A 12,905-nucleotide genomic window follows, 5' to 3' on the forward strand; every position below is an offset into this window, starting at 1 on the left:
GCAATATCCATTTGAAAATGCAGCACTTCCTTGCCTTGAAGTTTAATCCACACTGTGGCTGTTGACTTCTGCCACAAACACACTGCTAATACCAGCAGTGTTGTTACAGTAGTAGTTCCCGTTCAACTTGGAAGACAAAAGCACATTTATAATAATTGATTTTTATTACTCTAAGTTAAGGAAAGGCATGACTGGTTATGTGCCACACAAGAGATGGGATATGGCATTGCTTCCTTTTATATGATGGCTGTGCTGCTTCCTTTCTTTTAATGTTTTTAATGGGAGAGGGAAGGTCGTGCTCTTATAATATGCCGAAAGTGCCTGAAAGCCTGCACCTCTAAGCCCCCCTGTAAGAAAGAGAAATACTGTTGCTTTGGATTAAGTTTATATAAACCTCAAGAGAACACACTTGCATCCTTTTTTTATTGTTTCGAGAGAAGCTTTATTGGGTTTTTTTCCCTTCTTTTCCTGCTTTCCATAAAAAAACCTGCATATTTTTAATTCAGAAGCTTCCTTCAGACTAGGAAATAACAGAATTACAGGGTTTTTCTCACTCCTGATGCCAGGAAAATTAAAAGCACAGTACACTGGGACAGTAGGTGGCAGGTTGGCACCATTGGTGAGTGCCATGTGTTGGAAACAAGCATCTGAAAACCTGAATTTGTCCCAGTATAGAGAAAACATGGAAAAATGAAGTGTATAGCCCTCCAAATGCAAGGGATTGTTGCCCCATTCTTGCATGTCACCTTTCCTGCTAAGACTTCTAAGTGTTTCGGCTTTAATTTTCTTTATTTTGTTGACTCTGGTTTTGCCTCCTTTCCTGAGAACTGCTATTGCTTTGTCTTCCCCATTCATATTCTTTTTCCTTTCTTTTTTGCTGCATGGAGACTCTCTGCTGTACAAGTGTAAGTATTTTTTTAGCTCTGCTGTTTCTGGCCTACTGGTTTACGTTTTTGTGCTCCATTTGCCTCTGTACTGCCTTGTAAATCTCCTGGGAGACTGTAGTGCCATCCATCTGCACCTACAAAGGAAATAGGCAGCAGTTCAGGGATGAGACTGGATTTTGCAAAAGGTTCAGCTTAGGGTACCGTCTGAATTTAAAGCATCCCTTGTCTTTAAGACCAAACCAAAGCAGAGTGCTGATGTTGGATTCATAAGCACAAATATTGCTGCTCAGAAAAAAAATTCTGTTGATAAGCATCATCCAGCTTAATGAAAGGATGGCTTAAAAATGGGCATAAACTATGGCTTTTTTGCCATTAGGTTGGAAGAGGTGTCAGGAGTAATCTCAGTTTGGTCAATTGTGTTTTCTTTGTCTAGTTGAATCACCTTAAGCTTTTGACTCCTGTTCTCACCTTTTTGTGCTGTCACCCTTAGCTGTTAGTGTTTCTGCAGGAAGGAGAGTTGAAGGGCGCTGAATTTCAAGATGGAGGAGGAAATTGTGCATTAGTTTGCTTGAAATCTTTTGAAAGGGAAGTGACAGGAGGGTCCCAGAGCATCCCTGTATCTAATAGAATTGAATATAAATTACTCTGGATGAGGAAGAGAAAAACATGGAAATGATTGCATCCCTTAGCACTGAGAGTAATTTCAATCATCAGTATAATAAGAGAAAGTGGGTATCAGAGAACCTGCTGCTATAAGCGCATTGCTTTCTAGCACTCAAGAGTGGTTTTATTTGTTGTTTTTAATTCCCAAGATACTAGTGTTCTTCCACAGTTGATAATATAATTTAAAAGAAAAACCTCAGGAGAGCCCAGATAGTTTTGTGAGTAAGGGAGTCAGCAGAGAGGAACCTGAGACAGTGATCATGGCGAGAGATCCTGGGAGTTTAAAGTTGGGTGGGATATGTGAGAGTGTCTAAATCAGCCCTTATTTGGGAGCGTTATGGAGATCTTCTGGCTCCCACCTCCTGCAGAAGGGTTCCTCTGTGGAGCCACCTCCAGAGATCTCAGTGGCACAGACTTCAAAGAGCATCTCCCAGGACTCAGAGATGCAGTTATCTCTATATCTGTTCTGCCAGGCATCCTACAGTACATCCTACATCCTACAAAAGTGCAAGGAAGAAGTTCAGACAGTGTTATGCTAAAATGGAAAGCCCATGAAAGATGTGGAAGAAGTGAAGGAGGGGAGGTTGATACTAGCAGTAAAGGCCATGAGTGAAATACGAGGCAGGAGAGACACATTGTGCTTGTGTGGCCAGAGATGGTGGGAAGGCGGAAGATGTGCCTCTGCCAAACCTGAACTGCTTCCGTGAACTGTGGGAAATGGGTCTAAGGCTAGGGAGAGGTAGGGATCTCTTCCTAAGAGTTCAGCTATCTCCCCTAGTAATGACATGTGCTGTGCTGCTGTAGCATACTGTGTGGAAATATTAAGCTGAGATTAAGTCTAATATTTTGTAAAAAGAGCGCACTGGCCTATTTAAATTAATGCTTTGACCCATTTTGCTCTGTGTGTGATCTAGAAAGTTCACTTGGCAAGAATCCTTTCATCTGTGCACTTTCTAAACAGGCTAGAAAACAAAAGTTTTCAAATAAAAGTGTATGTATAGCTGTTATTCATGCTGTTAAAACAAATGGGAGGCAACCAAGCTGCTGATGGATCATGCCAAGCTGACAGACAGTAAGTTACAGCAGTGGTCCAGTGACCAGCTTATGGGCATCAGCACAAGCTCTACAGGGTCATCTGGGGGCATTTTCTTGTTTGGGAAGGAAGATGAAATCATTGTGTTCCTGGCTGTTTAGGGATGTCTTGGAGAGCTTAAATCCCTACACGGGAACCTTGGAATTTGCCCGGTGTTGTTTTGCATTGCTGCCCTGGGCCGATGCAGCTCTCAGCTTGTCTGTCTTCATCCAGGAGCACTCTGAATACTGGCTGTGAAGTTACTGAGTGATTTGAAGTCTCCTATCAGCCTTGTTTTCTGCCCTACTTTCTGATCTTCTCTAGCGCATGAGTTGCTTCATTACCCTACTAGATGTAATCTTCAGTTGCACCACTCAAAAAAGTGGCCAGCAGACCACAATGCATGCAAGTAAACATTAACAAGAGAAATGGGCTATGGCTGGAAATAAAACCAAGGACTACTGATGGTGACTCCTAATTGGTGTTCCCAAAATGCTGAACGGCTTCAGCATCTCCTTACATGAGGTGCAGATGCCTGTGGTTGTTTCAGGTTTGGGTGACTGGCAGCTGTTGAGGTGTACAGCTGAGATTTGTCCAGCTGCCTATCGGTTGCACAACCCACTGCAATTTTGACTGAAAAAGTTCAGCACCTCTCCAGCCACTTGCCATCAGATCCACTGCATTTAATTTATTGGTAACCCTGAAAGTAATGTTTGACCTTTTGATGCAGTAACACTTTCCTTGCTCATTAGTTACAGGGTAAGTCAGCTCAGGTGGCAAGCTATTTCCTGGTTGGTCTTGAAACTGTATCGTTTGCTGATGCTTGTCAAATGTGGAAGTGGAAACCTGTCTCTTTTTACCCCAGTGGTATGCATGGCAATAAAAACAGAGCTCTGTTGTGCAGACAATGCTATCACTATTCACTCTCTAGTCTTCAAGTCCTTTTCTGGTCTTCAGAAGATGGGTAATAACTTTCCTGCTATGAAAATCTGTCATAATCCTGAGTATGTGAATAGTGGCATAATAATCCTCCTGACTACTTTGGATGGGAATATGAATTCAGTACATGTAAGTCTGTGCACTGAACTTTCCATACATGAAAACTAATAAATGTTTATCTTAACAGTTCATGATTTGTCTGAAATGTCAATGCCAACTATATCTTTTCTGGCTCATATGTAATTGATACTACTAAACTTAATTAACAATTCTTTTAATGAGTTTTGAGCTGTAACAGCTTCCTGACGGACAATCCAGGTTTGAAGCCATGAGGCTTTAAGTCTAGCAAGTCTACAGATTGTCACTAAAGCCAGCAAGTACCACAAAAGGAGCCCATATTTGCAGAGCTGAATCATTTTAAAATAACTCTTTAGAAACCCTGAAATCAACTTTTTGGTTGAAAGTCTTACAGTGCTGAGGTTAGGAGGTTTGGAATTGGTGACACATGTAGCAGACCTGTCTTTCTTGCCATGCAAACCTTCAGAAGAGTGCAGGCAAGAAAATAAGGGCATTTTTTTTTCCCAAAATAACAAACTCAGGTCTTAAGTCTTGGGTATTTGTGCTCTTAAGGCAAAATACTTCTTTTCTTCTGGGAATGTGAACATGAGAAGAATAATAGCACATAACTTTCAGGAACTGCACTGGCTCTCTGTTGAGGTAACTTTCCACCTATTCTCAGCCTATCTAAAGTCCAGGGAAGTCATGCATTTGCTGGAGATACTGCTAACACTGACACAGTATTTTTGGTTTTTGAAGAAGGTCTGCGTGCTCCAAGACTGCATTTTGCTAGGAAAGTTTAGTGAGCTGTGTGGTGGTGTCCACACCTGAATTTTAGTCACTTGTCGCTAACAAATGAACTGAGGAAGTGCATTTTGTATCAAAAAATTAAAAGCCAGAACAAGGAGGAAACTGTCCCTGCTACTGTCATTAACTGTGCAGTACTGGACAAAGTAACTGAGTTTTCTGTGCCTCATGATCTCAAATGCAGAGGTGAGGTTTTAATAGTTCCCTCGTTTTACAGTTGGGAATCAATGCGTTAATGCTTGGACAAAACAAATAACCACCCTGTGTACAGCCTGTGGTTTTAATGGGAAGAATAAACTTACCTCCCTGATTCTGTTCAAAATGAGTTGAATAAAATGGTAATTTAGAAAAAAGTTCTGCATGTTGGAGAAGGGGAGGGAAAAAAACACATTCCCCCCGGTGTTAAACCTAACCGTATCTTGAAACTACATGCATGCTTGAAGAACTGATTTGTCAGATAAAAAAGGAAAGGTGTTTTGTCACTTCTGCTGTCTGCCAGAGTAATTCTTGTTTTGCTTTATGTTGATAGATGACTCCTAAATCAAAAAGGAAAAGCATCCACAGTAGAATGCTCCGCCCAGTGTCCAGAGCTTTTGGTAAGTGAGAATTTCTTAAAGCCTTTTCCCTTCCTTGCTTGCATGAGATTCTTCTAGGTGGTTCTTGATTGAAAAGCACAGGTGACTCTCCCTCTCTCTGGATTGCATTTGAGGCCCACACTAGTTGCTTTGGTTTGTGACTCTGCTAGTGTACTTGATAGTAAATATTTGCTCACAGTGTTCTGTCTGCTCACAAACACGAGTTCTTTAAATGTGTTTATAACTATACCGCAAAAGAGAAGAATGGCATTGTCTTTTGTTTTAAATAGCATGCTAAATCTAATTAGAAAGTTTTGATTTCTCTTAGAAATGGAGTTTGATCTAGATAAAGCACTGGAAGAAGTACCTATCCATATAGAAGACCCACCATTTCCTTCCAGCAGGCCGGACAAACGAACTTCTGGATTCATTTCAGAGTTACCCTCAGAAGAAGGGAGGAAACTGGAACACTTTACAAAATTAAGGCCCAAAAGGAATAAAAAGCAACAGCCGAGCCAAGCAGCAGTGAGTCCACATTAAAATATTGCTGGCGATGTCATCTGTTGATTGCTTTTTGCCATGAGTCAGGTCTTGCAGTGTAATGAGCTAAAGTTTTTAAAGTCCCCTGTTAAAGTTTTAAAAGCCATAAGCAACTACTTATTTTTTCCTCTGATATTCATGTCTTTCAGTGAGCAATCCCTATTACAAGCTTTTTGTCTTGTTTGACACTGCCTAAAACCAAGATATGTGTCATATTTTCTCCATTTGTTTTTGTTTTTACATGGAAGCAGTTTCTGGAAGTAGTTTGAGCTTTCACAGGAAATGCACAAAATATCATGAGACTTTTCAATTATACTGCAAGGTTTTGTTAAGTCTTAATCCTTTTTTCTGCCTGCATTAAGACATGGTAACTTGTCATGAATTCTTATTTCAGTCAGCTCTCAGAGGAGCTACTCTGTGACACCCAGCTTCCCACAGCTCCTTAACTAAAGATGGTGTTTGGGCCAGCAAATCTACATAGTCACAGATCTGCTTTTCATGCTGGAGCCTGCCTTAGAAAAGCAAAACAGAAGAGCACTGTGTCTACAAAAGGCATTGGTGTGAACCCAGGAATATGTGTGAGGAGTTCCCACAGTTCCATTTCCTTGGCATACCACATCAATAAAGATTTATTCCTGTGATGGTATGTCCTCAGGGTATGTAAGGACAGATCTGGAGGAGTTACAGAGCTATCTCATGGCAACAGAGCACAGCTGATACGATAAGTAACCCTTATCAAGGGGCAGCCATTGCTTCTCTGAGTTATGCTGCCTAGTAATGAATGCCTGTGGCCTCTCCTGCTCCCTGAGGATTGTCAACAGAGAAGACCACTGAAAATTTCCCTAATGCTGGAAAGATCATATCAGGTGATAGAGTGTTTTTTACACCATTTGGAAATGCAGAAATCGTCAAGCAGAAGGGATATTCAAGCCAATTTTCCATTCCCTTGTGCTATATGGGGAAGGGTAGAGGTAGCAGAAGGATGGACTGTTCTCCACATTGTAATGAAAACACATCTGTGTTTACTTCCTCCAGTTCCAGTTCTGTAGAACACACGTGTTTTCCCAGTTGCTACACTTGCTTCTCTTCCAAACTACTCAATGCATCCCATGCCATCTGCACAGGGGTTTGGAAGGAGTGGGGGCATGGGAAAAGGCAAGTGCTTCGCTACCAGGCATGAAACTAGGACATACAATATCTTGCTCAACAGAAACAAAACGCTTACTTCTCTTTGAGGAGAAGTGTTGCTTCCCATGATAGTGCAGTCTGGTGGGAATGCTCATCCACATTGAATTACGTAGGAAATCAGGGGTTTCTTTAGTTGCAGAAATTGAAAGAAACTTTTTTCACTTAAACTTACTTGTCCCTGTCTTGTTTTTATGGACCATTTAATTCCTTACTATTTCTGACCCCATAACAAGTCTAAACAACTTTTTGAAAGACTTAAGGTGTTTGCTTTGATGCTTCCAAAAATTAAACAGCTGAATTTTGAAGGCCAGAGTAATGAGTGGACTGTGGCATTGTTCTGGAGGTAGTTGGAGCTTTCACAGGAAATGTGCAAAATATCATGAGGCATTGTCTGCAGAATTGATTTCCTTCTAGTTTTGTCACCTTGAGACTAGAGAAAGCAGTGGTTAGGAAAAGCACTTGAAATGAGCAAGGCAAAATCTTGACCTTTTCTAATGGTTAAAGCAGATCTGTAGGGTTGTTTGCTGTTCCCATTATTTCCATTTAGTGATTTAAGGGGTCTCTGATGATCAGAGCTGTAATTCTGTGGTTTTGCTGAAAAATGTAAGGAGAAAATAAGGGAAAAACAGAGAAAAAAGGGAGAAGTGAAAACTCTTTAACATGGGGTGGGCGGGCAGTATAAAGATTTATAGTTTTGTCACAGTTTTTACTGAAATGAGTGTTCAGAGGGAACTAAAAAAAAGGGGAACATTAGCACCACTCACCCCCACGTAGTTTTGAAGCAATACGATGAAGCAGTTGTTTATCGTTCACATTTTTGTGGGATCTCAACCTCATGAGTTCCTCTATCATGTGTGAAAGATTTAGTACAGCAAAGAGGTGAATCTCAGAAGTATGCCAAGAGATTGTGATTCATTTTATTTAGTTGCTTCCAACCCAGTTTTTTTCCTTAATAAAGAAACAGACAAGGCTCACTTTTAAACTCAGGCTAAGAAAAATAATAGAATTGACAAATGAAAACTTAACTATTTTGGTTTGTTTCAGCATTAGGAATGTAAAACATAAACCAGAGCTAAGTCCTCTACATGAATGTTGATCGCTAAAGGGCATTACATTAAATATCAATAAGAAAATCTTGTGCTTTGAGGACCTTATTAGGCTCTCAACATTTGTGTACATCTTTAGGACATTTTTAGGAGCTTGCTGCTTTTCGTGTACAAACTAGTTTCTGTTTTGGGCTAGACCTTCTCATTTACTGAAGATCATTGGATTCTTCTATTACTTCTTCAGGAGATGCATTTGCCTTTGATACTTCCGTGTCTGTTCCTACTATCTGGAGGGCTCCAGTATCAATATTAAATGGTGTCTCATTTCTGTTGAAATGCGTCAGCCACTGTTGGTTGACGTGTTTTGGTTGAAACGTCAATGTCAGCTGGTTTTGACTGAGGAAGTAAATATTTACATTGAGACAAGCAACACTGGTGCCACCAACCCAGATGTTAGCATATGCATTGCTGCTTTGTGTCAGATGTTCCAGCTAAACAAGTTATCTGCAGAAAACCCCAAAGGTGGCAGAGTTGGAAGTCTAAGAAGTCATTGTGCTTCTTAGAATAAACTGGTTTTTAATAGAAAATACACGGTTTAACTGGCACCAAGGGAATCATTCCAGGTGGGCTCTTTTCATATCAGTATTACATTGCTGCAGCAGGTATTAATAAAAGATTAACTGTTTGATAACAAAGTAAATACTTGGTTTCTAATGAGGTTCAGCAGTGAAAACTAAGAAGTTTCATGCATGTGTCAAAGCACATCCATTGCCCTGGCTTAATGAAGTCTGGGTTTGATGTTAACTGCAGATTTTAAGTGTATTCATTTTTCTTATTAGAGGTATAGAAAAAAGTGTGTATTCCAGCTGAAAAGAGAAGCTGGGATTATTCTGAGTTATTGTGGCAACGAGGAGATTCCTCAATTTAAATTATTTTAAACTACAAGCCCTGCTATTTTGTGGCAGACCGATACCTGGTTATTAGTACTGCCAAGAATACCGCTGGGGTGGGTCTTGTGGAGTCCTTTGTAGTCACCTAAGAGGTTTCTATACAGCATTTAAATGGAAGAAACTCTCTCTACTGGTACTAGTAGTTTTCCACATCAAAGCCACTTAGAGGAGCCAGACCACATGAGAAGTCCTCCCAGGAGACAGCATGTTTCATCTTCAGGAGGCTACAGAGTCACAAGCTAATCTTCACAGGGCCTTTGTGATCAGCAGGTATTACTAAGTCAGCCTGGTTTAGGTGCTTCTGTCACCCACATTCAAAATGTGGGCACTGTAAACAAAAAAGGGGAGTGGGTGCGCCATTTTCAGACACACAGCAAATATCTGTGTTCAGTTCCTAAAGTGAAACACACGATTCTGTATTTAGAGTCTCTGCTTCTGGTAGTGCTGGACTGAATGGACTATAAAAGGCTTTTTGTTAGCCTACTGGAACTCTATTTCTGGATCTCTAAATCCAAAATCCAGAACATAACGTTTTTTCTCTGAACAGGGGTACAGCTAGCTGCTGAAAGTATGTTCTCCTCAGGTCACCACATGATCAGGATGACTTAACTCCCTTTTTAATTTCCTAGCTGAACTACTGATCTATTCTCATAAGCCCAAGGCATTCAATGCCTGGTCTCATGCATTGCAGTATACAATTTGTCACTGGTGTTCTGGGTTGCTTCACATCTGATGGAATGCATCACCTGGCCTCACTGAAGGGAAAGGGAATTCCAGTGGTGATTCCATTGTCCACACTGAGGTTTGGAATCAACACAATTGTGGAATCACCACAATTTTTATAATGTCTTAACTCTCAGTTATTATCACTGAAACAAGTATGCTTAAATTACTATATACCAGAGAGAGTGTTCTCTTCCTTCAGGTATCTGCTGGAGTGCCTCCAGAAGGTGATCAAAATGGCCTCATGGGGAGAGTGGATGAAGGCGTGGATGAATTTTTCACTAAGAAAGTGACAAAAATGGATTCAAAGTAAGTTCAAATTTATTTTTTTAAAGTTTATATTTAAAATTTAAAAAATAAAAAAAACACAAGCAACCCCCAGCCAAACAAGCAAAGTCCATCCTGGTAGACAGGCATGACGGTTGTGTTTGACCTCTCTTCCCAATATGCAGGGTTGCTGTTGTCGAAGGCAGAAATTACCTTAATAGTCAATACATTGTGAATTCTATTACCCTCCGTTAAAAACTGCTACTTTGTAATAAATTGCTTTAATATACTGTGTGATGGGAGTTACTGACTCAAGTGTATTTCTGTAATTCAGTTGCCTTCATTTTATTCTTCAGCGAAGCTCATTAAGGCTGGAGCAGGGCTTTGTATTGGTTGAGGATCTCCTCTCCAGTGCTAGTAGTGCACACGGGTGTCTCTGTCTAGTAAGGACTGCTGTTGGGCAGTGTTTTGATAGATGATTGAACTTGTAAATGTTTTAGTAGATTTAAGCTGATTCAGAAACACATTAAAGACATGTTTGATCAAGGTTTAGTATCCCAGATTTAGGCAATTCATTCATCTGAAAGATATGTCTCCTTCACCTTTTAGAAGGATTATACAGCTTATACAGTTGCTTTGTAGCTGGTTGTGTATTCACAGAACCACAAATCTAGATGTTCTTGTATTTGTGCATGTTTGTGCATATACATACAGAGACAAACACACACAAACACTTTCGAGGCTGATTTCCAGACAACTTGGAATGACCCCTTCTGTGCTGTATGTGACATCCATTAAGGAATGGTAGGAGTTAGTGGGTAACTAGCTGTGGCAAGAAAAGCAAATGTTTTAAAGTCAGCATAAGTTATCAGTAGTGACATGTGAAGCCATGTGTGATACACTATGTGTGGTGGTTAAATGATGGCAGCTTTGAAAAATGGATTAGCCAGGTTGGGTTCAGGGTGCTCACAGACTACTGCATCCTCCTGTGCTTCCCCTGGGTGCCTGCCAGCCACTCGTTTTCAGTATTGCTATGAACCTTCACTGTCCTTGTGCGCCCATCCCTGGACATGCCCGTTTGCTGCTCTGGTTTGCTGCACTGCTGGTTCTCGCTCCAGTTAGGGTATTCTTATGCAGACACGTTATGCACCCAGCTTTCCCCTCAATATTCTGCTTGTAACATACATGCTGGCATTGGCTCTATCAGACACAGGGAAGCTTCTAACAGCTTCTTCTCACAGAAGTTACTCCTCTAGATCCCCTCCCACACACACTACCAAAACACTGTCATGTGAACCCAGTACAAATGTGCATAGGCAGGTTGGGTAGAGCTGACTGACGTTGGAAACAGCGAAGTTCCCAGCACAGATGACATAGTTGCCTCTCTTCAATGTACCATGCACAAGGCCAGGACAATAATCCTCAAGATGGTATGATCAATGTTAATCGTCCAGTTTTTAGTTTAGACACACCAGCTAATGGCTGGGCTGAGAGCAACGTATGAATCACACAGAAGATTGGTTTGCCCAGCATAAAAGTAATTTGGTACTGTTTAAAAGAGAGGGAGGAAGGGAGTAGATTGTTTAATTGTTTAAAATGTCTGTATCTTAATAGGAGACCATCAACTAAAAGTTCAGAGAGCAGTGAACCCAGTGAAGGGGGCGATGAGAAGAAGAAAAGGGACTCAAGGAAGAGTGGCTTCCTTAACTTAATCAAATCAAGAGGCTCCAAATCTGACCGTCCCCAGACTGTGATGGTGGCAGAGGAGCCCTCCTCACCCAAGGTTGCTGCAAAAAGTCCAGCTGTGGACACAAACAAGAAGGAGGTAAAGCCTGCAGAGCAGAATGGTGGTACAGAGCGATCTGAGGAGTTAAAGACACCAGACTCGCTGGAGGAGGCACAGACGGATGATGCAGCAAAAGCTGAGAGGGGTGACAGCAAAGGAAGCCCACAAGGAGGCCGGAGGTATGGCGTGCAGGTGATGGGCAGTGGACTTCTCGCAGAAATGAAAGCCAAGCAAGAGAAGAGAGCAGCATCTGCTCAGAAGGTGAAGGCAATTTGATTTCTCTTGAGTTGTTATAAAAATGGGTAAGAGCAAAGTGTCTTCACGGGAGGTGGACTGGGTCTACAACAGCTGGTGCCTGGGGTTTGGCACATCAGTCCTGCTTTCCACCAGGGATTCTGCAAGAGGTTTGCTCTCTGCTTAAACATGAATACCCTGGCTAAGGGCTAGGCTGCAAATGTAGAGGTACAGCAGAAAATACACTCTTAACCCTGTACTTTCCTCTTGTGGAGAAGGTGACACCAGCTCTTGCGCTTTATGTCAGGCCGTCACAAGCACAGAAGAGGGCACATAATTGTTTACATGTGTTACAGAGAAATTTTTGGCCAACTAGTAAGCACAGGCTGGAAGTCTCCTCTCTATGTGATGTATGGTTTATTCATGTGTAATGGAAACATGCTTTGGAAAAGGTAAAACTAGGAGAGATGTCTTACTGTGTGCCCCCTGCACACCAGTGTCTCAGGTGTTCAGCAGAATGAACTACAGTGGTAGCTGTATGTACTCTTCTCTTTTAGAAGGTGATGTAGAAAGATGGAGAGATGTACTGTATTTTAAATTACATATTCCATGCAGAGAAGTAAATCTGGCTTCGTGACGCTGTTTACAACTATTCAGATGATACTTTCCTTTATGCACTTCATTTTTACATCCTTTTTGCCCCACATCTGATTATTGTTATGCCTTCAATTTCTATATTTCAAATGCTAACACTCAGAGAAAATAAGCTTTCTAAAAAAAAAAAAAAGTCTATTCCCAATTATCTGTCTGGATTCCCTTCACTCCCCTCTAATTTTCTCCTCTGTGAAGTGCTGATGCTGGGCAGGAACCATGCTTCACTTTACAAACGTGTGGAGTGGAATATCCTAGTGTTACTCTGAAACATTTTAGGCCAAACTATTTTGCCTCATGTCCATTTGCCATTGAACTTCCCCATTATCATCCCAGCTGCAGTTGGCATACTCTTAAATTACCAAAAGATCAACCTTTTTTCAGTCCTCTCTTTTCAGCATGCAGGGAACTTGGATGCTCTCCATTCCCCACCATTTATCCTGTCATTTCGAAGCTGTTACCTTATGACAGAGCTCATCTGCAAGCTTTGCTGTGTTTTCCTTTTCTTAATACGTTGCAG

At 41.2% G+C, this 12,905-nt stretch overlaps 1 protein-coding gene across 8 annotated transcripts in view; it reads left to right on the plus strand.

Annotated features, from left to right (window-relative positions):
• CARMIL1 (capping protein regulator and myosin 1 linker 1) overlaps nucleotides 1–12,905 on the plus strand; it is a 189,472-nt gene that overhangs the window by 162,113 nt on the left and 14,454 nt on the right. For 4 of the 8 annotated variants that reach the window (XM_061364712.1, XM_061364713.1, XM_061364716.1 and 1 more), the window contains 5 exons: nucleotides 888–905; nucleotides 4,955–5,021; nucleotides 5,329–5,525; nucleotides 9,650–9,756; nucleotides 11,329–11,761. In XM_061364712.1, coding sequence (XP_061220696.1) covers nucleotides 888–905; nucleotides 4,955–5,021; nucleotides 5,329–5,525; nucleotides 9,650–9,756; nucleotides 11,329–11,761 — 822 coding nt within the window. The remainder of the gene's footprint in view (nucleotides 1–887; nucleotides 906–4,954; nucleotides 5,022–5,328; nucleotides 5,526–9,649; nucleotides 9,757–11,328; nucleotides 11,762–12,905) is intronic. The other 4 variants (XM_061364714.1, XM_061364715.1, XM_061364719.1 and 1 more) reach the window with 1 other exon arrangement.

This window comes from Neopsephotus bourkii, unplaced genomic scaffold, assembly GCF_033783945.1.
Source record: "Neopsephotus bourkii isolate Nb327-2 ecotype Australia unplaced genomic scaffold, CSIRO-AGI_Nbou_v1 NB_1248, whole genome shotgun sequence".
NCBI classification, from domain to species: Eukaryota; Metazoa; Chordata; class Aves; order Psittaciformes; family Psittacidae; genus Neopsephotus; species Neopsephotus bourkii.